The sequence below is a fragment of the Antechinus flavipes genome, chromosome 3 (assembly GCF_016432865.1).
Source record: "Antechinus flavipes isolate AdamAnt ecotype Samford, QLD, Australia chromosome 3, AdamAnt_v2, whole genome shotgun sequence".
In the NCBI taxonomy this organism is placed as follows: Eukaryota; Metazoa; Chordata; class Mammalia; order Dasyuromorphia; family Dasyuridae; genus Antechinus; species Antechinus flavipes.
Window position 1 is genome coordinate 291,309,955 of NC_067400.1, and position 27,997 is coordinate 291,337,951.

At 35.7% G+C, this 27,997-nt stretch overlaps 1 protein-coding gene across 1 annotated transcript; it reads right to left on the bottom strand.

Annotated features, from left to right (window-relative positions):
• ZBTB11 (zinc finger and BTB domain containing 11) lies at positions 1 to 27,915 on the bottom strand. Its single transcript, XM_051985211.1, has 11 exons — positions 20,078 to 27,915; positions 11,943 to 12,178; positions 11,042 to 11,273; positions 8,567 to 9,417; positions 8,178 to 8,357; positions 7,213 to 7,449; positions 6,001 to 6,145; positions 4,880 to 4,997; positions 4,080 to 4,238; positions 3,783 to 3,958; positions 1 to 2,346 (listed from the first exon to the last, which is right to left on the bottom strand). The coding sequence occupies exons 1-11, from the start codon at positions 20,385 to 20,387 to the stop codon at positions 1,829 to 1,831; spliced, it is 3,162 nt and encodes a 1,053-aa protein (XP_051841171.1). The 5' UTR covers positions 20,388 to 27,915; the 3' UTR covers positions 1 to 1,828.
• Positions 27,916 to 27,997: the final 82 nt, after the last annotated feature.

Consider the following 27,997-nt stretch of genomic DNA (forward strand, 5'->3'; position numbering starts at 1 on the left):
TTTTAAGCAAGATTCAACAGCTGGTTTTATTTACATATTTATGACATACATCAATGGTCTATTTGTCTTACAACTCAGTAAATCCAATACTATAAACAAGAGTATGTGTGAACAAAAATGATAATTCCAAATTTTAGTCAAGTTGAAACAAATTTTCATAAGAGCCTAAAAAAACAAAAAACAAACAAACCCCCCACTCCCAACCCCCAAAGAAGCAGCCTTTTAAAAGTTGGACTATTTTTAAATTTTCTTCCTAAGATTGAATGTCAGCCATATAACTATTACAAGATTGGAAAATTTGCAAAAGCAAATATAATATATGCAAATCTAATACATGCATGGCTAACATATTTACTCCTTGCCCTTAAAGTCACATTATATAGGCAAATTGGAATAAATATCATGGTATTGTGTATAAATCAAGGCACATCCTTTTCTTGTGCTTTAGGAACAGTTCACCTGTAACTTCTTTTTTTTTTTTTGTTAAATTGTGCATTTTACAATTGTTCCAAACACTTGAATTATAATAATTACATTGTAAGTAATAGTTTTTTAGGTGGAGCTACCAAGGCTATCTTGGTGATTTTGGAAAGGTGAGAGATTGGTAAACTTGAATACAGATGTGAACATTTCCAAAAATATATACACTTGAATAAATGTAATTTTCAGCTTCCATGTAATCTATTTTTTATTGAATTCATTTTCAACAATCAGGTGGGTTACAAATGAATAATATTTTTCAGATTAGTACATTGTAGTGAGGGCTGCAAAGAATTTGTTATTACTGAACTTGACTATTACGCAGTATTCTTGTAACTTATTGCATGTGTTGGTGGCTATTCTGTTTCTAAATTGATTCAGTTTTTCAACTAAATTAAGCAATTAAACATGATACGATGGTTGAAAACATTAAATCTAGTTTTGACTTGTTCATGCTAAAGCAAAAGAACAAGACTTTCCACTTATTGTACTAAAGTTAACATGGAAGGATTTTCCTCATTAACAATGTTCAATTTCAACAATGACAAAGCTCTCCACCCTCAGGGTCAATTTCCTTGCCTTGAAGAGATGGCAAAACAAGGCCTATTTTGCTGGACCTACTATGCAATTTCATGGCATTAAAAAAAAAAAAACTAGGACAAATACTCAGTTATAGATTGCCTACATAGTCAAGTACAAACTTGATTTATAACCATGTGGCTTAATAAGTGCTTTAAAATGAAGAGTCCTGGACTTGTAAGAGGGTTGAATTTAAACAGTAAGACACAAATCACAGATTTAAAGACATTAAAAACTAATATTGTACACAATAGTGTACCTAGAGACACTAGTAAAATGCTTTAGTATCTGAATTTTCTTTTCAATCTGTATAAATAGGGCAAGTCAAATCACAAAATTTTATCTTCATATTTTGATGATAAAAAGACAGCAAGCCCAGTGGGGAAGTATCCTTCAAAATATACATTCAAAATAAAGTGAAAACAGGACTGAAACTGTACTGTTCTAAGTACAATCTTTGTAAAAATTAATCCATTAAAAATCATACCATGATAAACAATTAAATAGAAAGATTTGTTTCCAATTTCTCTATACTAGATGACTAAAATTAGGGAGGAAGGAGAGAGACAGAGACAGAAAGAAAGTGAGAGACTTCTTGACAGAACCTACAGGCTGGAGAGACTATTTAGCAATGCAGAGAGAACGTCATCAAGCAGCAAAAAACCTTGAAATAGGGACTCTGAGCTGTAAGTCATATGTTGTAAACATGTGCAAGTTTATGGCACAGGAAGAGTCATCACCAAAATTTCCTCTACCTCCATTACTGTGCTCACTCTGGTTCTGAAACATGTGCCACCTCAACTTCTACAGTTTCAATAGCTTCTGTTACTTCAGATATTTTCTGTCCTTGCTGCTGTGCCAGTACATAATTAACTACTTGCATAATACTTTGGTCCGAAAGAGTTGACACTGATGCACATTCCTCAGTAGCTGCAACAGCTTCAATGGCTTCTATGGTTTCTCCGGTCACTACTACAGTCTCAATTTCCTGAGGACCACTGCTTTCTTGTTCTTGCATGCCTGATGTTAAGATGCTAAAGGCATGTTCCACTTGAGTTCCCTGGTTATGAAACTGAAGGGTATCTTTCTCCAGCATAATCTTGCAAGGCACATAATCCCTGTGAAATTTGGTCATGTGTTTTCGAAGTGTTCGAGCATCAATATAAGCTTCATTGCATACAGGACAGACATAAGGCCGTTCACCTGTGTGTGTTCTTACATGGCGTTTCAGGGAACGTGCATCAGCCCAAGCAACCCCACATGTTAAGCATTCGAATGGCTTAACTCCTAGAGGAAGAAAATAAAAGGATATATTAGTTATCAGGAAATTATTTTAACTTATATAGGTACCCACATACAGGCCTAGTTTTAAGATTATAGAAGCTTATCTTGCTTTATAAGAGCTGACAGATAAAACAATCAAGGTTATAGAATTAATTATATATTAATAGAGTTCTATTTTCCCTCAGGAAACAATCCTTAAAGGACATTCTCCAGTATTAAGAGAACAATGGTGGCATCCTTGGAGACTAAAATGGGAAGCTGAATGAAGTAGGGAGCTGACTTTATGTTGGAGACATATCCCAAAACCACAATTGACATAAAATGTGTAAACATTAGCAATTAACACTGATACTCAGAATTGCTCTTGATTATAATTTTCTTCTTTCTCAATAGTATTTTATTTTTCCAATTACACATAAAGATAATTTTCAACATTCATTTTTGTAAGATTTTGAGTTCTAAATTTTTTTCTCTCTCCCTGCTTTGGATTCCCCCTTCCCCAAGATATCAATTAATATGATATAGGTTACACATGTACAAACATTTTAAATGTATTTCCACATTTTGACTACAATTTCCAAAAGTTCTATGCTTTTTTTGTCAAATCACTGTTTTGTCCCTTCCATTTTTCTCTCTACCCAGATGGCTAAGCACTAACTAGTTAACTCATTAGTATCTAAAACTCAGAATGTCCAAAACAAGTTATTACCTCTTTATATTCTCTTCCTATGTCTTCATCATCCTTCCTATGGTATCATCGTCCTTCTCCAGGTTGGCAGCTCTGGAGTTTTCCTTGATACTAGTTCCTGTTCTTCCGTTACCACTGGTCTAATCAAATGCCAAGTCTTTTTTAATCTATCTCCACACACCCTATTAAATATATTCCACTCAGTCATCACTCTTGTTCAGCCTCCTCATTGTCTGTCACTTTTCAGCTAAAAAAAAAAATCTATGGCTCTCTACCCTTTTTAGGATAAGACACAAATTTCTCAGCCTAGGTCATCTAAAATCTCTACACAATGTGGATACCTTTTCAGATCTATTTCATGTTACACTCCCTATTCCTTCCCACCCCACTCCCTTTACATACTATGTTTCAGCCAATGTGGTGTAAATAAGTTGAGTTGTTCCTTTAACTCAACATTCCATCTGCCTGTTCTGAGTCTTTGCAAAAGTTCAGCTAACTGAATTTCATTATATATTGAGATATATATGCTTTAATCAAATTTATTAAAATAGCATTCTACTGCAACTAAAATGATTAGATTGTACAAACTGTGTTCTGGAGTCTTAACATTAATCACTTTCAACAGGAAAAGAAAGGCACAGAACTCAAAGGGTACACAAACAATAATGGTAGAAAGATAGAAAATGAGGAGAAAACCAGTTCCAAAAGGGCATTCCTTCTGTATTAACACACGTAAGCATATATAGACTACCTTCATGGTTGTTCATATGTCTTCTATATTCCCGTAGTTGAGTGAATTTTCTTCCACATTGTTCACATACACGTTCCAGATTTTGTTTAGCTCTTCCTTTCTTCCCATGAGTAGCTTTCTTTACATGTCTTCTATATAAGGCTTTTTCATAAAATTCCTTGCCACATACATTGCACCTAAAATACAATATATGATTTTACAATACAATACTTATACATCAGAAAAATCCTAAGAATCAGACCTGGATATACTAATTCTTATCTTATGTCAGATCGGAATCTTCCAAAGCTTACTCACCTATAAGGCTCTGTAACAGAATGAGATTTTACATGAGAATACCAATCTTTCTTCCAACTATAGCATTTTTCGCAAAATTGGCATTGGAATGGCTTCACACCAAGATGTTTGTTCATATGCTGGCGGAGATCTCGAGCTTCAAAGAAACTTTTTTCACATCTGCAATAAGGAAATTTAATCATCAAACTGAATTATATTGTTATTCAAAACAAGTTTTCATTTTTTTATTAATGTCTTTTGTTTTTATACCACATCTATCTTTTTTTTTTTTTTTTTTTTTTGCTGAAGCAATTGGGGTTAAGTGACTTCCCCAGAGTCACACAGCTAGGAAGTTTTAAGTGTCTGAGACCAGATTTGAACTCAGGTCCTTCTGATTTCAGGACTGGTGCTCTATCGATTGTGACACTTAGCTGTCGACCACATCTTTCTTTTGATAGAGATCTTTGCCTTTCCCATCCTATCCTTTTTAATAAAAATTTAAAAAGAAGTGGAAAAAGCAGTTCAGCAAAACCAACCAACACATTAATCATGTCTAATAACACATGCAACATTTTATCTCTAGTCCCCTAACTCTGCAATGAAATAATTGATAGAAGTGCATTATCTCAACTTTTTCTGAGTCTAAAATTATTCATTGTAATTATACAATGCAAAACAAGTTTTATAATCATGTTAAGTTTATGGAAACACCATCTTAAATAAATAGAAACAAAAATTCTACAACATGTAAACTTTTGTCAAATAATCAAACAGAAAAAAAATGTTGCATTTAGTTAAATGTTTTACATCCTAATACTTACTGAGTACACTGATAACCTCGAACTTCAGGTTTTGGCTGATGCTTCTTTAGGTGCTTGCTGAGTCCAGAGCCCCTATGAAAAGACTTTCCACAGATTGAGCAAAGGTATTTTGACTCTCCTGTTAAAATAAAAAACTGTCAAGTTTGAAACTTAGGTTATCAATAGTATTTTTCCTAAAAGTCTTATATGTTATGAACTTAAGACCAAAAAAAAAAATTTTTTTAAAATGTCTATTAACTTCAAAAAGATACTAGCAAAAAATATGTTCTATTTTCTTCTGAATCCCCTTCCCAATGGTATTTATTTTAATAACTACTTTGTAAATGTTTAGATCACCACTTGTTATCAATAAAAAAATTAGCATCCAATGAATGGGGTCTGTACAGTCTATAGAAAGACAACTATAAATAAGTTTTAAAACAAGTTACAGAGTACAGCATTAAAAAAAATTCCTATAAAATTTTTCATTGACACTTCTACCCTTTCATTTCAAAATGTAATGTTTAAAATGGTATATTTAATAATGATAGATATAATTAATATAAAAGTGTATTATCAACGCCATCTCTCTCAATCTATGGATGATAAAGCTATTGCAAGGAGTTCCTACATGACCTAATAAATAAACAAATTTGTCCTTCATTGACAAAATAATGCCTTGCAAACATACATAATATTAAATTTGTATAATGTAATTAATAAAATAATTTCAAGTGTGGCTTAATTAATAGTAACTTTTTGTCATATATCTTCTTAATGAATACTAATAGTGCAAACCTTTATTATATTGGGGCTCATAAAAAAATCAAAGATTAGATTAATTACTAAGTCTATTTTTCTACAACCGAATTTCTTGTCAGCATAGCCTAATTTCTTTAAGGTACTAAAGATTTAACCTTATATCAAGCTGTATTATTCAAGCAAAACGTTGTTAGTAGCTCCTTTTTAATACTGAAAAAAATATGTATTTTCCCCAAATCAAACAAACCAATTTTTAGTATTCCAATATAAAACAATTTGCTACATTGAAGGAAGCTTTTTAGTAGCAATTTCTTTCCCAGAACAAAAATTATGTTTACTCACACACATGCAGAGTTTATCAATATAATTGATCTCAGTACCTGTATGAATGCTCATATGTTCTTGAAGACTACGCTTGGTGACAAAAGACTTAACACAGAGTTCACACTGGAACTGTTTCTGTGCTTCATGAAGAGCCAGGTGTAATTTTAAACCATGCTTGTAAATGAAAGCTTTTCCACAGACCTATGAAAAGTTTTTTGTTAAAGCTATTAGTTTAAAAAAAAAAAAGGAAAGGGAAAGCAAGTACTGTTTCTGAAGAACAAGGGACTATTCACAAGCCACTAAAAGAACTTTAGTTACTACTTTAAAGTCAGATTGTAAGGACTGATTGTTCCAATTGTAGAGCCATATATAATTTCTTTACCATCACATTGCTCATGAAGGGACAACCGAGGTACTCATATTATTTAGTAAATGCCACAATAATCACTCATATTGTCTCTGTGAAACAGATAATTTAAGTATTGGCCCCATTTTATAAATGAGGAAATTGACTCTTAAGACAGTGAAGTGATTTGTCTACACTTAGTGTCCTATGCTAAGAATCAGAAATGTACACCATTTCTATTATTAGTCTATTCTATTATTAGTCTATTGCTAACCCAACAGACTCAAAAGAAGGATTTTGTTAGCTAGAAATCAATTTGTTGCTGGCTATCCATATCAGTCTAGACTCCCAGAAGAAAGATGAACTTAAAAGTACACCAGAATACAGAAGGTCCAGAATTCTGCTAGAACCACAGACACCTCAAAGAATACTTTTTGGATCCTAGACAATCCAAATAGTTAAGAGGATTCTTAAGGATGACAAAATGAGAACCCATAAATGCATTTGGCAGACAAAACCAATTTGTTCCAAAAGGTTCCAAAAAATGTATAGCTTTAAAAATTGATAAATTTCGGTAATAGTGTAACCATAACCACCCCTTTCCTACCCATATCCAATTAAACTCCCTTATAATGTACATTTCCTAGAAAATTTATTACTAGTTATTGACAGAAAGGATGCGTCCTTTAATTTGGAGATGATGGTATTTATATTGATGACTGTATGTGATCAATTTTGTCGCATTTCCATTGAAATGCTCATGGCCTGAGGAAATCCCAAAACAATAGAAGTCTGTAACCTTTATATGTGAGAGTGATTCACAGTTATTCTGCCATGAGAATATGGTAGACTTGTTTTTCCACTACATTAATTTAGAACATTTTTTTTTACCGTATCCATTCGCACATACATATATGTTTACCTGGCAAGCATGTGGCTTTACACCTGTGTGCTTCAACATGTGTATTCTGAGAGAATATAGTTTGGGCAATGTCCTTCCACATATAGAACATATAAACTCCCTCTTGGTGCGACCCTTTTCAGTTGATGCTCCTGAATCTTCTTCAGCAGTAGAGGAAGTAGGTACATCACTTTTTCGGGTATGTCGAATGAGGTGTGCTCGTAAAGAAGCACTATATTGAAATTCTTTTTTACACAACTAAAAAACAAAAAATTAAATCCAGTAATTTATAAATACACTTAATTTTAAAATAATTGGAAATTCCATCATTATCCCTGGACATTTATTATTGAGCCTCTGTTTGCCATAGAGCTGTGGAAAATACCTAGATATAAGACAAAGAGTTCCTTGAGTTAAAATCTAGTAGAGGACTAAAAAATTACTTAATACTCCTTACTTCATTATTTATTTTCAATTTCTTCATGTCTATGGGCTCCTCTCCTATGATCTACAAACATGCCCTGTCTTCCCTATCTTCAAAAAATCTTTATCTGATCCTTTCATCTCTGCTAATTAAAATCCTGTATCTCTTCTGCCCTTTGGTGCTAAAATCCTTAAAAAGGCCTTCTACAATTAGTACCTTTCTTCTCACTGTTTCCTTCAACCCTTTCAATACAGTTTCCAACCCCATTGTTTTACCAAAACTTCTCCCTCCAAAGTCATTAATGATCTCTTAATTGCCAAATACTTTTTTCAATCCACATCCTCCTCGACCTTTCTGTATGCAGCCCCTGACACTAATAAATTATTTTTGACAAAATCAAAGTAAATCTATAAAAAGACAAAAAACTTTTTTAAAAATGCACAAAGGAGGAAGAAAAATTAAACTAAAATGGGATACCATCATTATCAGAATAACAAAAAAATATCCCTCAGATTCAAGCCATCACACATATAAAGGTATCTTCTAAATAGCAAAAACTTACTGGGCACTTGTAATCTTTAGTTCTTTCATGTTTCAACGTGTGCATGATAAGTGCATAGCGTCTCTGAAAATCCATTCCGCATTCACTACATCTGTGTGTTGTTTCTTCCTCTGTGTTCTCATTAGCCTCTCTTTTGGGCTGCTTCATTTTTTTCCCTCTTTGAACCAATTTCAGAGCAACCTAATTACAGGATAAAAAACATTTTAATGAAGGAGCGTTAAATTTCTTTAACATTTTGCTAATATTATTTGGAACTTTCAGAATTCGAACTGGGATCTCATTTTCTCCCCCAAATATCAGTGACATCTTTTCCATAGGCATACTTTTTGTGAACAAATTAATTTCAACATTAGATCAAAATGAGAAGCGTGTATACACATTGATCGTACCTGCTGAACTGCAGACTTAGGATTGGCTTTTCTATTCTGAAGTTTTTTCTCTATTCCTTTATGTAGTCGTATATATCCACCTTCACTAACAGAGCGCTGACGGAGCCTGCTTTTATAAGTGTCATCAGGGCTGAGAGTTGCCTTCTCCTGTTGTCCAACAGGGCTTCCTTGGACTTGTGCTGGTCGGCTACGTTTTTGCTTGTGATCTTCTTCAATGTCTTCAGCACAGACATCTTCAACTGATTTGCTGTCCTCATTGTTTTCCATTTCTTTGTCTACTGGAGTATTAGTATCCCTTTCTTCTACCACAGTAGGAGTGGAAAGTGCATTGGAAACTTTGTCATCTTTTCTGGTATCTGAAGTTTCTATTTCAAGAATTATCATGTTGCTACTTGACACTGTTTCAGACTTTATTCCAGAATGTGAATGAGTTACATTTTCTGTGTGTACTAAAACAGATGGAGATTCTGAACAAACCTGGGGTTCAAGCTGCTGTGTACTCCCACCTTCCTGCCCATCACCTGGAAATTCTCCATTTATAGGGGACACAAATGCACTAGTTTCAAGTTCTGGGGGTACAACTTCTTCAACATTGGCCACAGTTTGTGCTGAACCTTCATTATGCTCTGGTAGATTTTGAGTAGATTCAACTGTTTGTACTTCACCTTTTTTGTACACAGTAATCTGCTTTTCCTCCATTAGTTTATGTACACTTTCACAGATTTCCAAGACTTCAGACATGAAAAGGTGGCGGGCCAAAATGGCAACATCCGCCATGCTACAAAAGTCAAAACTTAACACTGAAGTATAAGCAAACTCCAGTAAAGGAAGGAAACTTGACTTACAAAAGCCTGTATAGAACAAAAGGAGAAAGTGGTAGATTATAAAAGAAAAAAAAATCACAAAAAACCCAAAGATCTATAACTATTAAGCTGGTGTAAATATCAATGTAACACTCTCCCATCATCATCATCATCATCATTATCATTATCTTCATCCATATCACTAAAAAATAAAAGTAAACATAACCATTTATTCTAGTCCTATACAATCATGTCTGCTCTGATCATGAAGACTGAGAGAACAGAACATAAAATAAATATACCATGTTCTAATTATATTCTCTTAAAACAATTTTATTCATATCTTTTGTTTTTAAACCATCTTTTCCCCAAATATATTTCTCTATGTCTCCTATAAAAAGAGCCATTCCTTGTAACAAAGAATTTTAAGAGAATAAAAAACAATCAGCAAAATCTGACAAGATTGCTGTACTTTTCCAATTACTCTTGTGAAGATAAATTATATGGATAAGAATTGTTTTTCATTCAGAAATATTAATGTTATTAAATATCTGCTTTTATCATAAAAAGCAGCTTGTTACATGAATGTGCTTCATGGGTCTGCTGTGATAGTGCTTAATAGTATTTTAGGGTATTAATAGCAAACATTCCCCTGCACATTTATCTTTCATTTGCTTTAAACTTTCTAAGAAAGTCAGAAAAGGGAAATACTCCTAGATGTTTCTTTTTCTGCCTGAAGATGTATAAAAAGGCAGTCAAACAATCCCAAAGTGTTATATATATCAAACACCCTATATTCTGAAGGTGACTTATGTTTAGTCTACCTAGTGTAAGATTCCCCCAACCCACCTCATTCAGTCACAAAAAGTCAGGGAAAAAGAATGCCATGGTACAAATATTAAAACGTAAAAATATGTATCAACATTTGTACTACTTCCATGTCTCTTTTTGCTCTTCTCAAAGACTAGGACCATCTATCCTAGCAATTATCAGGACAGGGAGATTTCATCACATAAGAATGCACACTTGTAAGTATACAATGTTATAAAATACCACATTATCACAAGTCCTTTTGTAGTCAATTACAAAGTACTATAATTTTACATATAGCTTATATGACCCTATCTAAAATGCTACATTTTCCCAATATTTACCTGGAAAGCTAAAGTCATTAAACTTCAGTCAAAGCAGAACTAATTTCAAATGATCCATTTAAGGAAATGGACACAAAACCAAGATTATACTTGACTGAAAGTTTATTGAATATGATTGTTAATACTACTCTGTATTTTATAAATTGAGGATTCAAAACCAAATACACAGGTATTTTTTCAATTAGATTGTTACAATGTAACTGCAGACATATCTAACACATTAAGAATAGTTATTCTTTACTCCATGTTATCTAAAAGCCCTATAACAAATACCAGAGACTATCTGCTACCATCATGATGGGTACTTACCCCTAAGTGGTGTATACAAAAAATTAAAGATATTTTTTCCAAGCCCTGTTTGTGCATCATACTTAAAATAAGAAAAAGTCCAAGTCAGTGAAGCTCAGTTTGCTCCCTGACCTCTCTTTGCTAAAAGCACATGTTCTCACTCTGGTTTCACATACTTCTCCAAGAGTTTATACATAACAGAAAAATAAGGATTGTTTTAAATATTTTACCTGACAGATCCACCACAGCTTCATGACTGGATACAGCTCCCTTTTCTATAAAAAGGTCTCGGAAATACTCGCTGTTAGCTGACAAAACAGACTTATGAGCTCTGTATTCTTCTCCCTCAATCAACAAAGTAACATCACAGAACTGATTGTTGAGTCTCTGCTGATTCAGCTGTTTTAAGACTGCTCGACAATGTTTTGGTGAAGACTGTTTTACAACACCTTTAGTGTCAACCTATCAAAAAGAAATTTAAGACCAAAAGCTAAATTACACTGTCTATACTTTCAATGTAAAGTATTCATTCTTGAATGAACTGTCATCAACTAAAATAGGTTCTACTTCAACGTCTTTTAAAATGTTTTATTTTTTCATTTTTTTGTTCCAACTTCTTCCTGCCTATACCATTACTCCATTCTGTGCCCTTATCCCCAGAAATGAAAAAGAAGAGCAAAATGTTACAACAATTAAGTAGAGTCAAATGACACACACTGGCTTTGGTAAAAACTGTCTTATCCTTTGCATTAGTTTATCACAGCAACCAATATCTTTAAAAGACTAAGTTGTCCCACTTTTTTTTTTTTGCCTGTTTTTCTCACCCCAAAAGCCACAAGAGGCTATTAACTTATTACCTAAATTCTTCACGGAAGAAACAATTGGAATATTTAAGAAGAATGAAGAGATATTACCAGAACACCTTTCATTTGCCAATCTAATGTGCAACAACTTAGTCATAATAAATAAGCTAATGTCTATTCCTCAAGCTAGTTACTCATTTAATATTAATGTCATTAGCCAAAGTTTCTTAAGTGGCTTTTGAAAAATAAATTTCACTAAGACCAAATAAATACACTATTTTATTAACTATAGTTAGAAATTTTAAAGTAGTGGTAAAATGCCACTTACAAAGACAAGTTCATGTTTGGATATTGGTTTCTTTTTCACAGTCTTGGACACTGCACTTGGAACAGATGCAGGATTGCTTTGGTCATCATCTGTTTCGTTACTCTCTTCAGTAGATTCTAGTTCTAATCCCAATTCTTCCAACATTTCAGAAGTATCTGATATTGGGCGAGCACGATCCAGCTTCTCTTGGCATTTGCTACACTCTTTAATATAATCTTTTACTTGCTTTAAAATACCTAAAGGGAAACGAGAATGTAAATGTTAAATCTATATCTGCTCCCAATTTAAAATTACAAACAACAACAACAACAACAACAACAAAAAAAAAAAAAAAAAAAACAAATTTATGACTCCTACTATTCGAGGCATATCAACAAGGATTCATTAAGTACCTACTGTGCAAAGAGCTGGGACATAAAGATAAAAAAAACAGTCCCTGCTCTCAAGGAGCTCAATCTATTAGGGGATACAACATGAAAATAACTAAGTACAAACAATAAACACACAGAATAATTGGAGATTATCAACAGAGAGAAGGCACTAGCAGTAAGATGGATTGGGAAGATAATGTAGATGGTGGGATTCTAACTAAGACTTTACAGAAGCCATCAAGAGATAGAAATGAGAGAGAGAATCCTGGGCATGTACAAATACCAGAGAAAATGCCTGAAATTAGGAGATATCTCAGCAAGAAGATCAGTATTCCTGGATCACAGATCACATGGAGGAAGTATAACGTCTAGACTAGAAAAGTAGGGGACAGGGAGTCAGGTTATGGAGGACTTTAAACATGAAACAAAGAATTTTATATTTGATACTGGAGGTGATGTGGAACCACTGGAATTTATTAAGGCAGATTGGGCTAATGACATGGCCATTATCTATGCTTTAGGTATACCTCTTTGAGAACTGAGTGGAAGGTAGACTAAAGTGGGGAGAAAATTGAGGCAGGGAGACCAACCAGAAGGTTACTACAATAGTCTAGGTATAAAGTGATAAAGAGCCTACATCTAGATTATGGCAGTGTAAGAAAAGGAGACATATGAGAAATGTTATAAAGGTAAAATGAACAAGCTTTGGCAAAAGATTGTATATGGGGAAGTGGGAAATGACAGTGAATCGTGAAGGACATCTGGGTTATGAGCCCCATTGACTCCTAGGATGATGTCACCCTTAATATGGTAATTTGGAAGGGGTAAGTGTTTGGAAGAAAGATTTTTTTTTTAACTAAAGTTCAGTTTATCTTCATCACTAAGTTGATTATACACCAGTGTACATAAATCAATAGTCTAGAGGTCAGGATGCAATTTCCACAGAAAGTAATATGACTCTAAATGTCACTAAATGATTAATCTATTCATCAAATTGTTTCAATGGGAAAATATAATCCTAAATTTTAAGTGAGGATACCAAGAACACATGTCCTCTATAGCTAGGGAGAAGAACTGCTGCCCAATTTTGGTAGTAGGGCCAGAAGGTCCCCAGCAATATTTCTAATAGTAGCTATGAGGGTTCCATTACATGACTGGTCTAGTATAGAGTGCCTGAACCTGAAATTCCCTCAATCAGGTTAAGGACACTGGTATTATACAGAACAAAAGCTCTAGAGCCCAACTTCTTAAACTGTTGTTCAAGAAGCTCTATTCTAGAAGATGGAGAAACAATAGCCCCCAGGGGGAATAGAGGACTGCCCTAAGGGCTCCAAATAAAGTAGTAAATCTAAAGACAATTTCAACAAAAGCACTTGAAAAGATAGGTTTGGTGGGGGTTTTTTTTGTTGTTTTTTTTAAACATATAGGCCATTTCTATGCTAGGGACCTGCAAGTCAAAAACTATGTAGTCAATATTGGGAACATTTTAAATATGAAAATGTAGTTTGAAAACATACTACACTTGGAAATAAGGACAAACTAAAACATTAAATGATCATTTTCCCATATCCTTACAATTACCATATCCAGCCTACCTCTTCAGCTGTTACACAAGAAGTATGCAGTATATTGAGCTATTACCAGCTTGAATATCACCAAATTAATTGGCTTTCTTATTAGATTACCCAGGCAATCATTGTGAAAGTTTAACTTAATTTAGTCACTGAATATCCCTATCTTGTCCAGGCTGAAAGTGTGCTCATGGCTTGATCTGAAAGGCACTGAAGTTTTGACTCACATCATTTCTGACTTAGGATAATTTATCTTTCCTTAGCTCCCTACCTACGTTGGGGTCAGACTTAGCATGGACACCTGATTGCTGTAGCCTGATTCATTCCAGAACTCCCCATTGCCAATGATCCCCTAAGAAGCAGGGATTATAAGGCATGCAGCATTGCTATGGAAATGTAGAGGCATACCTATCAGGTATCTTTGCTGATGAGTAAAGAGAGAGGAATGCCTCAAATCTAATTTGGTACCAGGTACCATAAAAATCAGTGGATAGATTTCTTTCTAATTGATTATTGTTTTAACAATTCTATCTACCTCCATTTGCTGAAGATTTTCAAGAAATTCTGAGATCAATCAATCAATAAGTATTTATTAAGTTCTAAGTTTCAGGAACTATGTTAAATTCTAGGAACACAAAGGCAAAAGAAAAACAGTCCCCTGTCTTCAGGAACTTACTAAATTCCTCTGATATAATAGCATGTTAGTCCATTTGAATGACTTAATAAAACAAATCTACTTTTTAAAATAAAAAAGACCACCTCAGGAGATAGTTATTCTTATCATTCTGACCTGGGCTTTTAAATTAATTTCTACATGTTATTTTTGTTCTTATATTTTGTAATCTTATAAGTTAAGATTCTTATATTTTATATTACTGAGAAAATTGAAGGCCATTCATATAACCTACATCTTTTCTTCTTCATCTCAAAATTAGACCTCACACCCCAAGCATGAGCTCTTTCCCTCTTTGTCAAGGTCAAACTCTTCTCACTGGCCTTTGACCTCAATCCCTCCCTACTACTGCAGGCTGCCCCCTCAATTATTCCTTTCCCCCCATTATTAATCTCTCCATGTCTAGTGGTTGTACCCTATTACCTTCAAATATGCCTAAATTTTCCCCAACCTTAAAAAACCTTCACTAAGGCAGCCCTTTTTGTAGTGGCTAGAAACTGGAAATTGAAAGGATGTCCATCAATTGGAGAATGGCTGAATAAATTGTGGCATATGAATATTATGGAATATTATTGATCTGTAAGAAATGACCAGCAGAATGATTTCAGAAAGGCCGGGAGAGACTTACATGAATTGATGCTAAGTGAAAGGGGCAGGACAAGACTTAATATTCATGCTTGCCCAACTTGCCCAACTTGTCATCATGCTTTCTAAAGTTCATTAACAATTCATAGCCAAACATGACTGGGGAAAAAAAGATTCACAACAAAGGATAATAAACCTTTAAGTTAGTCATTAAGTACCTTTGAAGTACCTCCTATGTGCCTGGTCTTGTAATAAATTCTGGGGATACAAAGAAAGGTACAAGACAATCCCTGCTCTCAAGGAGTTCACAATCTAAAGGGGAAGACCCTAATGTAATTATATTCTCTCTCTGTTATGAGCCAGAACTTGAAACAAGATGCTAAGTCAGTGGAATTGATAGAGACAATGGTTGCTTAGCATAGTGCTTAACAGTTCTCTAGTTCAGTACATATACTGAGTATTTACTATAGTTCCACAAGATTCACACCTATGATGAGAGAGGATATAAGCTTGGACAAACTCAGCCAGAATGAGAACTAGGGAAGACCAGATAAGTGGTGGCAGGCTGTCCTCCTTCACTTCTCCACTGAAACCAAGATCCTGAAGGCCTCCAGAAAAACTAGCGGAGCCAAGTGAAGGAGACAAGACTTAGAAGGAGACAATAAAGGATTTGGACTTTAATCTCTGGCTGCACTTGTGGTGATTACTGAACTGAAACAAAGGCTGCTCCCTGAGAACCCCAAGAAAATCCCAACAAGAGAATATTACATCTTAGAGAAAATTACATCTCTCTCTTTTACACACACACACACACACACACACACACACACACACACACACACTTTTAGCTGGGATTTAAAGAAAGATAGGGAAGCCAGGAAGTGAAGATGAGAGAGAATTCTAGGCCAGAGAAAATGCTTGGAATTAAGATAATAGTTTAACTTGGGGCTGGGGGAGATGAGGGGAGGGAGTGAAGTCTAAGAAGATTGGAAAGGTAGGAAGTGGGGAAGAATGTTATCAAGGACTTCAGAAGATTTTTATATTGACCCCACAGGTGATAGAAAGCCACTAGAGTTTACTGAATGGGAAGAAAGGGTGAGAGTGACAGGATCAGACCTATTCTTTTGAAAGACCACTTTTAACACTAAGATCAACCAGAAGATTATTTTATTAGTTCAGGCAATAATTATTTCTATAACCTTGATACTACAAGAACTCAATTTAAATAGTTTTTTTTATAAAGGAAAGTGATGGGGGTTGGAAATAAAGGTAGCTAGAAAAAGATATGTGGATGTATACAACTTTGCTACTGGAATTCAGAGAGGAGCCTTGTAATGCCCGGAAGGGAGGGAGGAGGTAAATTAAGATGGCAATGATGAAAAAGTAGGGGATAAGGGGAAGAGGAAGAACAAAAGCAAACATCACCATAGAGGGCATTGAGAAGATGTAGAAGGGGAAATAAAAAAATTTACAGAGCCCAACCAGAGGGTTGAGGCCTTAAATTAACCTGGATACTCTTACTAAATACTGTGATATTTCCAAAGTTAAATGGACAAAAGAGCCTCCACCACTCTTTAATGCAATGGCCCTGAAGGACTCAGCTCCTCACTGCTTTGGGGAGACCTTGGAAAAGTCACTGATTTAAGCCTTCAACCCTAAATTTTCAAGTATATAAAATTCGGGATTGGCCAAACTAACCTGTAAGCAAAGAGTACTGGATTTGGAGTCAGAAGTCCTTGGACCAAATTCCAGCTCTGCTACTTTTCACCTTACTGAAAAGCTATTTAATCTTCTTAAGCTTCAGTTAACTAAATTGAGTTGTTTATCTTTGAAGTAGCTCTCATCTCTAAGATATACATTTAAGAAAAAATTTTTTTAAAATACATTTAATAAAATTATAATATATTACTATTAGTGAGTGATTATGAAGCACTGTTTAATTGAAATGTTAGGGTTAATTTGTATGACCTTTTAAATCAAATTTAGAAATGACTTATTTATTCAAAATTTCTTCATAAAAACCATTAATATCAGAGCCAAATATAAATAAGGCCTTTTACTATACCAGCACTCAGAATTTCTTCACTTTCATATTCTCTCTTATTTTTTAAATTTTCATTGATATATTATCAAGGAAATTTCTCTAAAGTATTTATATTTCTACACACATATTTCTAAAATAACTGCCTACATGCAAACATGGCAAGTCTGAAAACTTGGGTAAATCAGTGCTATTAGATTTCATGCTAATTTATAAATAGGATGATATAATACAAGCTTTTAATCACTCTGGTGAAGTTTATGATACTAAAAACAACGTTTTCTACTTATGACTAAGAAGTAAAGCTAAAGTTAAGTTAAAAATTCCACCATGGACCATAAGAGCTGATACTTTAAAAAAAAAAAAAAAAAATATGTCTTATTAGTCCCAGAGCTTAACATAGTTCATAAACATAGACTATGCTTAATAAATGCTTCAAGTTGAGTTTAACTTTCACTCTAAAAACAAAATGATATTTACATGTAAATTATTGACATGTCATCTCATGCTACTTTAGTAGGTACTCTCACAAAAACATTTCCAGCAAGCTCTAGGAAGGACATTGCATTATTTTTGTTTTTGTTTTTACATAAAGTCAGTAGGCAATTAAATGCTTGTTGCATACTCCATTCCATTACACAAAATGCCCTCTCAATTCATACCATTAATAATAATAATAGCTGCAATTTATATGGTCCTCATTCTGTGCCAGCATCATACTAGACACTTAAAAAACAAATATTATCTTATTTGAATCTCACAACAACCTTTCCAGGTAGAAATTATTTTATCCTCCATTTTATAGTTGAGAAAAGTGAGATAAACAAAGGAAAATGACTTGCCCAGGGTTACAAGGCTAGTGTCTATTTCTGAATTTGAATTCAGGCCTTCCTGTCTACAAGTCTAATAGTCCCTATAGTGCCACTTAAAAGTTTCTGTATGAAAAATATTAGATAATAATTCTCCTCCACTATCCTGAGTTCTGTTTCTTTTGAAAAATCAAATCTGGTGTCCATCAATTGGAGAATGGTTGAGTAAATTGTGGTATATGAATGTTATGGAATATTATTGTTCTGTAAGGAATGACCAGCAGGATGAATACAGAGAGGACTGGCGAGACTTACATGAACTGATGCTAAGTGAAATGAGTAGAATCAGGAGATCATTATATACCTCAACGATACTGTTTGAGGATGTATTGTGATGGAAGTGGATCTCTTCAATAAAGAGAGCCTTAATTGATCAAAGATGGACAGAAGCAGCTACACCCAGAGAAAGAACACTGGGAAATGAATATAAACTGCTTGCATTTTTGTTTTTCTTCCCGGGTTATTTATACCTTCTGAATTCAATTCTCCCTGTGCAACAAGAAAACTGTTCGGTTCTGCACACATATTGTATCTAGGATATACTGTAACCCATTCAACATGTAAAGGACTGCTTACCATCTCGGAGAAGGGGTGGAGGGAAGGAGGGGAAAAATCGGAACAGAAGTGAATGCAAGGGATAATGCTGTAAAAAATTACCCTGGCATGCGTTCTATCAATAAAAAGTTATTTTTAAAAAATCAAATCTGGGATATTTATTTTCTTGAAAAGGCAGAATGAGAAAAAACTCAAAAATTATAAATGCAATTTGTAGTTTACACTAGTCATACCATTAAAAACGTGAAGAAATAGCATCTAGCAGTTCAGCTTATCCAGGAACCAAAGGAAAAAAAAACAATCTTTGGTTTGAAGCCCTCAGGTGGTTCTAAATTGTTAATACCACAAGCATTAAAGGAGTATGCTAATACTTAACAATTAGTTGTTCAGCACATTTGTAAGATTTAGGAAGAAAGATCAGTTCTGAAACAAAGAACTGGTCAGCTTTCCCTTACTCTTTCTACAAGGTATAAAAGATGTAAAAACCAGAAACAACCCCAAAAGTTCTCTATTCTATAAATACATAAAATATAAGAACGTACTGAAGCAATTTCTTATTACACAAGATCTCTGTAAAAGGGATAATTTGTTTAAAGGTTTGTAGGACCAACAAGATACATTTTTAAAGCTTCTAACAAAAACTCTTCAGAAGAAAAGGTAACTAGGTAGCACAAAGGGTAAAGGAGCTTTGAACTTGGAGTCAAGATCTCATTTCCAATACTATCTCCAAGACTGAGTCTATGATCTTTCACAAAGCACTTAAGTTTTCTGCGACTCGTTTCCTCAGGTATAAAATGAAGATTAAAATAGCACCCACATTCCCCGATTGTCGTGAATATCAAAAGAGATATCTGCAGTGTTTTGGTACATGGCAAGCATTGTTTATCAGTCAACTTTATTGTTCTAGGGCAGGGTTTGAACTCGGGCTACCCTGACTCCAAATCCAACACTCCAGCCACTTCATCTCCGCCACCACGTAGAAGCCACTTTCTCGATTTTGTCAACCACCACCACCCAAAGGATAATTTTGAAAACTGTGACTCCAGAACTCCCGTCACTGGGGAGGGGAAAGGGAGCGCGGCGGTGGGACACCGGGTCTGGTTTACGCCTGCTCCGTCAGCTCCACTTCGGCCTTAGCTTCTCCTTCTTCCTTCCCTCCCTCCCTCTCTCTCTTTCTCTCTCAGATCCCGTAAGGGGCGGGGCGGGGGCGGGTCACGGCCGCTACTGGCCCCGCCCCCTCCGCCCTGGCTCGGCCTCCCGGGGAAGCCCCTTGGCCCCACCCCGGGACAGAGCCCGCCCTCCTCCTTCCTTCCTGTGGGATGTGCCCGCTCGCTTCGAGTCCCCCACCCGCCGGCCGGCTCTGTCAGGCCGTGGCGGCCTCGGGGACCCGGGACACCGGCGGGGCACGGGCGTGGAGGAGGAACCTTTTCCCGTCTCTGTTCCCTTCCCCCCTCCTCCAGTCCTCCTCACCTCGCCACCAGTAGTTTTTGGACAGGTCGTGCCACGTCTGGTGCCGGGTGTGGTGGGTGCCGTCGGGCCCCAGGTGTGCCGCCTCGATGAGCCCCCGACGCCTCTCGGGCTGCAGCACCACCTCGAGCTCGGCGAAGCGCTGGCGATGGCGCTGCCGTCGCTGGTAGTAGAGGGTCCCACCGCGCACCACATAGCAGGCGGCGGCCTTGCGGATCTTGCGCTTGGCGTTGCCCTCAGTGCCCGGTGCGTACGGCTCTCGCTCGTTCGTCAGGTAGCGCAGGATGGCCCGGTAGCTCTCCTCGCTCGACATCCCGGACGACTCGATCACCTGGCCGCTTTGCCTCAGGTTCTGGCCTGTGACAACTGTAGGGCACACTGGCCCTGAGGAAGGCTATTCTTCCTGTCCGGCCTCCCCTCCGACGGCGCCCGCGGGAGGGGGTGAAGGGGGTGGGGGGCGGTGACCGGAGGGTTTGTAACCAGGGGGAACTGCACTTCCCCAGCGCGCGGGATCCGCTTGTGGCTGACAAAATGGCTGCTGCACCACCGGAAGTGACGTAGGCCAAAAGGACGGCGTTCGCTCTCGAGTGGTGCGTACTCTACCTGAAGAGGCACGAATAAACTTCAAGACGCATGGCTGTCATGTTGGAAGTGGGCAGGCTAGGACCGGTAGTGCTTTTGATTGGCCATCTTAAATCCTGGCACTTTTGATTTTCCTCTTTTTTGCAATGAGTGAAGGCTGTTGTTCCGGCAGTAACCAGAAACTCCCAGTTTTTAAGGAACTGGGAGGTAAAAACAGATAAGTAGATACGCTTTTATCCCATCTCTTTTCCCCCACCCATTACAGAATGAAGGAGGTGCCGGCCCCTATCCCACACTTTCCCGAGGTGGGGAGGATCTCCAAAAACCTAGTCAGATGTTTTTTCGATGTACTGATTGGTTTTGCTGATTCTTTTGTTTCCTCCCTCTTTTTCTTTTTTAAAAGTACTTCTTAAAAGTTTTTTTTTTTTTTTTAAATCAGATATAAGGAGATTTTAAGGAGGGAAGGCCAATTTGTGGCCAAAAAGAGACATCTTAAAAAGATGGCTCTTATGGGAAGAGGAGTAAACAAAAGGCTAATAAAAATAGATTTGTTTTTTTAGAGAGACTTTGGATCTCCAGATTCAAAATCTCTTTGCTTTCAGTCATATCACATAGTTTAGATTTATTAGTCGGTCCTTTAACTTACACTAGCATTTGAATAGGGTCTTAAATAAGATACGTGTCTTTATTAATAGTAGATATCTACAGGTATTTGTGTATAATTGGTTTCCTTATTAATTCTATATGCGTTTTTATGCATTTAAAAACATTCTGAGAAGGGATTCACCAGATTGCTAAGGCAACACAAAAAGGTTAAGGATTCCAACACAAAGTACTAAGACACACTTGCTCCTTGAGTATCCTTATTAAAATCTCTCCCCATCCACTTAGTTGTTTTGCTTTGGGACCTGTAATTTCATTGCTGAGAAATGTTCCCAACAAAGAGAAGCCCGTATGATTGTTCTCATTGGCTGTATCAAAGGAAAGATGGTTTTGTAATTTCTGTCCTAGAAAATTGACTGAGCATTGACAGGTTCGGTGATTTTTTTCAAGTATACTATGCCACTCTTGTCAGTGATCCATTTTGAACCCATTAACTGAAACCAGGTCCTCCTTAGGCTAGCTCTTTATTTACTATCCTGAGCTGTTTCCTATTAAATGAGATTGGCATGATATAAGTATTATCATCTTTTAAAAAACCACTTGAAAATGAGCATAACCGGGAGTTCATTGTACACAGGAAAAGATTATACGAAGTTCAATTCTGGTGCATGTGGCTCTTTTTATTAATGAGATGATTGAGGCCTGTTCCAATGATCTTGTGATGAAGAGAGCCATCTGCATCTAGAAGACTGTGGGAACGGAATGTGGATCACAAACTAGCATTTTCACTTTATGTTGTTTGCTTGCATTTTGTTTTCTCTCATTTTTTCCCCCTTTTTCATCTGATTTTTCTTGTGCAACATGATAATTGTATAAATATGTATTCAAATATTGGATTTACCATAAATTTTTAAAACATGTTTAACATGTATTGGATTACTTACATTTAGGAGTGGGGAGGAGGCAGGGAAAAATTTGGAATACAAAGTTTTGTAAGAATCAATGTTGAATATACTTTAACATGTATGGACTACCTGACATCTAGGGGAGGAGGTAGAGGGAAGGAGGGGAAAAGTTGGAACAGGTTTTGCAAGGGTCAGTGTTGAAAAACTACCCATGCACATTTTGCAAATTAAAAGCAATAATAAAAAAAGAATCAATGTTGAAAGTCTTAGATCAGCTTTTACCTAACCTAATCTTAGAGCAACAAAATTCTATCCTCCTTTCTTTTGTTCCAGGAAAGAATGATAAGCAAATTAACCTCACCCTTTTTATTACAATTTAATCTCATTTCTTCTGATCTCCTCTTACTGCTGATAGATACTTATAAACTTTCTAAAGTACTAAAAACTGAGATGCTATTAAAAAAGCTAGGTAGAGACCAATCAAATAAAGATGACAATCTAAATTAATCTATTTATTTAGTGATATACCAATCAGACTCCTAAAAAACTATTTTAATGACTTAGAAAAAATAACAAAGTTCATATGGAAAAACAAAAGGTCAACAATTTCAAAGGAACTAATGAGAAAAAAAAAATCAAATCAAGGTGGCCTAGCTGTACCAGATCTAAAATTATATTATAAAGTAGCAGTTACCAAAACTATTTGGTATTGACTAAGAAATAGACTAGTTGATCAGTGTAATAGGTTAGGTTCAAAGGATAAAACATTCAATAACTTTAATAATTTAGCGTTTGACAAACCCAAAGACCCCAGCTTTTGGGATAAGAACTTACTGTTTGACAAAAACTGCTGGGAAAATTGAAAATTAGTATGCCAGAAACTAGGCATTGACCCACACTTAACACCATACACCAAAATAAGGTCAAAATGGATTCATGACCTAGGCATAAAGAATGAGATTATAAATAAATTAGAAGAATATAGGATAGTTTATCTCTCAGACCTGTGGAAGAGGGAGGAATTTATGACCAAAAAAGAACTAGAGATCATTATTGATCACAAAATAGAAAATGTTGATTATATCAAATTGAAAAGTTTTTGTACAAACAAAACTAATGCAGACAAGATTAGAAGGGAAGCAATAAACTGAGAAAACATTTTTTACAAAAGTTCTGATAAAGGCCTCATTTCCCAAATATATAGAGAATTGACTCTATAAGAAATTAAGCCATTCTCCAATTGATAAATGGTCAAAGGATATGAACAGACCATTCTCAGATAAAGAAATTGAAACTATTTCTAGCCATATGAAAAGATGCTCCAAGTCATTAATCAAAGAAATGCAAATTAAGACAACTTTGAGATATCACTATACATCTGTCAGATTGGTGTTGGAGGGGATGTGGGAAAACTGGGACTCTGATACATTGTTGGTGGAATTGTGAATGCATCCAACCATTCTGGAGAGCAATTTGAAACTGCGCAAAAAGTTACAAACTGTGCATACCCTTTGACCCAGCAGTGTTTCTATTGGGCTTATATCCCAAAGAGATTTTAAAGAAGGGAAAAGGACCTGTATGTGTAAGAATATTTGAGGCAGCTCTCTTTGTAGTGGCCAGAAACTGGAAACTGAGTGGATGCCCATCAATTGGAGAATGTCTGAATAAATTGTGATATATGAATATTATGGAATATTATTGTTCTGTAAAAAATGACCAGCAGGATGATTTCAAAAAGACCTGGAAACTTCCCCAATCAGTTACATGAACTGATGCTAAGTGAAATGAGCAGGACCAGGGGATCATTACATACTTCAACAACAATACTATATGATTTTTTTTTCTGGTTTGATTTGATTTTTCTTGTGCAGCAAGATAACTGTATAAATATGTATACATATATTTCTACCATGTTTAATATATATTGGACCACTAGACATCTAGGGGAGAGGGTGGGGGAAGAGGAGAAATTGCAACACAAGGGGGAAATTGGAACACAAGTTTTTGCAAGGGTTAATGTTGAAAAATGATCCATGCATATGTTTTGAAAAATAAAAAGCTTTAATAATGAAAAAAAAATACTATATGATGATCAATTCTGATGGACATGGTCCTCTTCAACAATGAGATGAACCAAATCAGTTCCAATCGAGCAGTAATGAACTGAACCAGTTACACCTAGCGAAAAAATTCGGGGAGATGACTATGAACCACTACATAGAATTCCCAATCCTTCTATTTTTGTCCACCTGCATTTTTGATTTCCTTCACAGGTTAAGTGTATACTATTTCAAAGCCTGATTCTTTTTGTACAGCAAAATAACTATGGATATGTATACATATATTGTATTTAACTTATGTTTTATTATGTTTAACGTGTATTGGTCAACCAGTCATCTGGGGGGTAAGGGGGAGGGAAAGGAAGGGAAAAATTGGAACAAAGGGTTTTGCAATTATCAATGCTGAAAAATTACCCATGCATATATCTTGTAAATAAAAAGCTATTTAAAAAAAAAAAAAAAAAGCTAGGTAGGTGACCCAGGGATGGAGCACTACCCTTGGAGACCAGAAGACCTCAGTTCAATTATGACCTCAGACCTTTACTAGCCATGGGCAAGTCATTTAACCCACTTTGCCCCAGTTTTCCTCCTCTCTAAAATGAACTGCAAAAGGATATGGTAAAACACTCCAGTATCTTTGCCAAGAAAACTCTAAAAGAAGTCACTGTTGGACACAACTCTTAAAAGTTTACATTCTAATGGGGGAAGAGTACCTACCAGCTAATGAGTGGCCTGGAGGGGGAATTTGGTACTTAAAGTTAAAAGAGATGAGGGTTGGGGCCAAAGGGAGTAAATTGACTCATTATTAAGGAAAAAATTAGTTGATTTGATCTTGGTCCCCAAAATGGCAGGGAAGAAAGTAAAGGATGTGTGACTCTAAATTAATTAGGTGGGCATACCAGTCAAGTGAAGGAAAGTGGCTGGAACATTCCAGAAATAACGCTCTATAAGGGTTCAAGAGAGCAGGAGCCCTAAGTAGTTTGGAGCAGGGATTTCTTGAACTTTTTTCATTTTCAACCCCATTTTATCCAAGAAATATTTTATGTAACCTCAGATGTGCAGTAGGTATACAAATCAAATATCTATTGATAATAAATCAAAATTCTTGACCCCTTCCTCCCCATTCAGTTAAAAAATCCTATATGGGTCACAAACTAGTTTAAGAACCTGGGCTCTAGAGCAGGGTATGATGCTGGAAAAAGTGACTGTTGTCCACATAGCCTTGGATGATAATACTTCCAATTGGAAAGCATTTTAGGAAGAATCATAATGGAATTTAATCTTGGAAAAATGAGTTAAAATCCTACCTCAACACATTTAAGATTGTCACTTAGCCCTTTTTGTGGTGGTTTTCTCATCTGTAAAATGAGGGGATAGGATCTGATGAGTCTCTTAAAGTTCCTTCTGACTAAAAATCTACAATCCTTATGATTGACTTTACACTTCTGCTTTCTTTTACAAAATCCTATTCTTCATCTACATCTGACTTCTATTCTCCTTGACCCTTTGGGTCTCTCCCAAACTACATCCCCAATACTAGCCACTCTTTTCCTGATCTTGACTCTTTGGTAAACAAATTAAACCCAATACTGTTTCTTCTCTTTAATTCTTAGGCTTCTTGTTTCACCAATCGAGTCCTGTCAAAACCCTTTAGATCACTATCATTAACCACCTTTGCTCCTAAAAAACATGCTGCAGTACCCATTAAGTCCACTACAGATTTGTTACTCAACCTCAACTAGGCCTTCACTGCTTCTTTGTGATCCATCTTGCCTCTTACAACTCACTATTCCATTCTCTACTTCAACTCTTCCAAATCTTTTCATTCTTCCTCAAACCTCCCATGACTATCTTCTTACTTTCAGCTGAGTTCCTTGTCTCAGATTTTATGTGGGAAAAAAAAGTGAGGCTTTTTGCCTGTGAATTCCCTTTTATTTCCTTTCACTCAAAAGCATTCTGCCACTTGCCTCACAGAAAGTAACCTTATTCCTTACCAATGCCATTCCATCATTTCCTTCAACACTGTCCCTTCCATTATCCTCTATTTTCAAACATTGTACTTTCCCTTTCTTTGAACTCTTACACTTACAGTCCAATAAATATGCTCAGTGACCCTAGAAAAACATGATTTGTAAGAAATGAAGAGTGAAAATAAGAGAAAGCAGTACACACAGCAATATTGGTTTAAGAATGATCAGAGAAATGCAAATTAAGATAACCCTGAGGTACTACACTTCTCAAATTAGCCAAGATCACAGGAATGAAGGTGGGGATGTGGGAAAATTGGGACAGGAATATATTGGTGGAATTGTGAATTAATCCAACCATTCTGAACAGCAATATGGTATTATGCTCAAAGGTTTGTCAAACTGCATACCCTTTGATCCAGCAGTGTTTCAACTGGGCTTATATCCCAAAGAAATCATAAAAGGAAAAGGACCTACATGTGCAAAAATGGGGCAGCCCTACCTGTAGTGGCAAGAAACTGTAAACAGTGGATGCCCATCAGTTGGAGAATGGCTGAATTATGAGTTATGGTACATAAATGTTATGCAATATTATTGTTCTATAAGAAACTATCAGCAAGATGATTTCACAAAGGTCTGAGAGCCATATGCATCCAGAAAGAGGACTGGGGACTGAATATAGATCACATAATATTTTCACCTTTGTTGGTTTATAAACATTTTCTGTCTCTAAAAGAAATGGTCAACAAGAAACCTGGACAGACTTACATGAACTGATATGAAGCAAGCAGAACCAAGACATCATTATACATGACAACAAGATTATACAATGATCGATTCTGATGGATGTGGCTCTTTTCAACAATGAGATGATTGAGGCCAATTCCAATGGTCTTAAGGATAGCCATCTGCACCCAGAGAAAGGACTGTGGGAACTGAGCGTGGATCACAACATTACATTGTCACTCTTTGTTGTTTGCATTTTTCTTTTTTATCTGATTTTTCTTGTTCAGCAAGCTAATTATATAAATATGTATACAGATATTGGATTTACCGTGTTTAACATATTTTGGATTACTTGCCATCTAGGGGAGGGAGGGGAAATTTGGAACACAAGGTTTTGTTGAAAAACCATGCATGCAAATGTTATGAAAATAAAAATTGAAGTTTTTTTTTCCTTTTGGATTCTGATTTTTCTTGTGCAGCATAATAGTGGAAATATGTATAGAATTGCACATTCTAATATATATTCTATTACTATCTAAGAGAGGGGGTGGGGGAAGAGAGGAAGAAAAATTTGGAACAATGTTTTACAAAGGTGAATGCTGAAAACTGTAAAAAAAAAAGACTGATTATAAACATCTAAAATAATTATTATAAAGGACATTATCTGCATCCAGAAAGAATTGATAAACCTGAAAGTGTAGAATAAATTTACCCCGTCTTTTTCTGATTTGTGTCTAATCGTAACCATTTTGGGGGCAGGAAAGAGAAAATAATTTGTGATAGTTTTATAGACTCTCAAATTGTGCCGAGTAAATTTGCAATTTTTCAATCATCTTTATTGTACTATGTTATGAATACTGTTTTATTTCATAAACTAGAAATAAACTAAAAGTTTTATTTGACGTATGAATAAACAGTGATCCTCCTCAAAAACTTTCATGACTTAAGGAAAATTCCTCATTTTCCCAGTTTAGAGTAAGAGAACAGAGTTTTTAAACAGGATCAGCTCGATTTTTTAAAGCAATACCAAAACCAAAAGCATGCTTATTATCAAGACAAATTTTAAAAAGTTGACAAGAG

Coding starts and splice junctions, on each gene's coding strand:
- ZBTB11 (XM_051985211.1), bottom strand. CDS start 20,387: ATGTCGAGCGAGGAGAGCTACCGGGCCATCCTGCGCTACCTGACGAAC. Junction 9,418..11,041: donor AGCTGTGGTGGATCTGTCAG/GTAAAATATTTA, acceptor TGTTCTATACAG/GCTTTTGTAAGTCAAGTTTC. Junction 3,959..4,079: donor TCTGTTACAGAGCCTTATAG/GTGAGTAAGCTT, acceptor ATTGTATTTTAG/GTGCAATGTATGTGGCAAGG.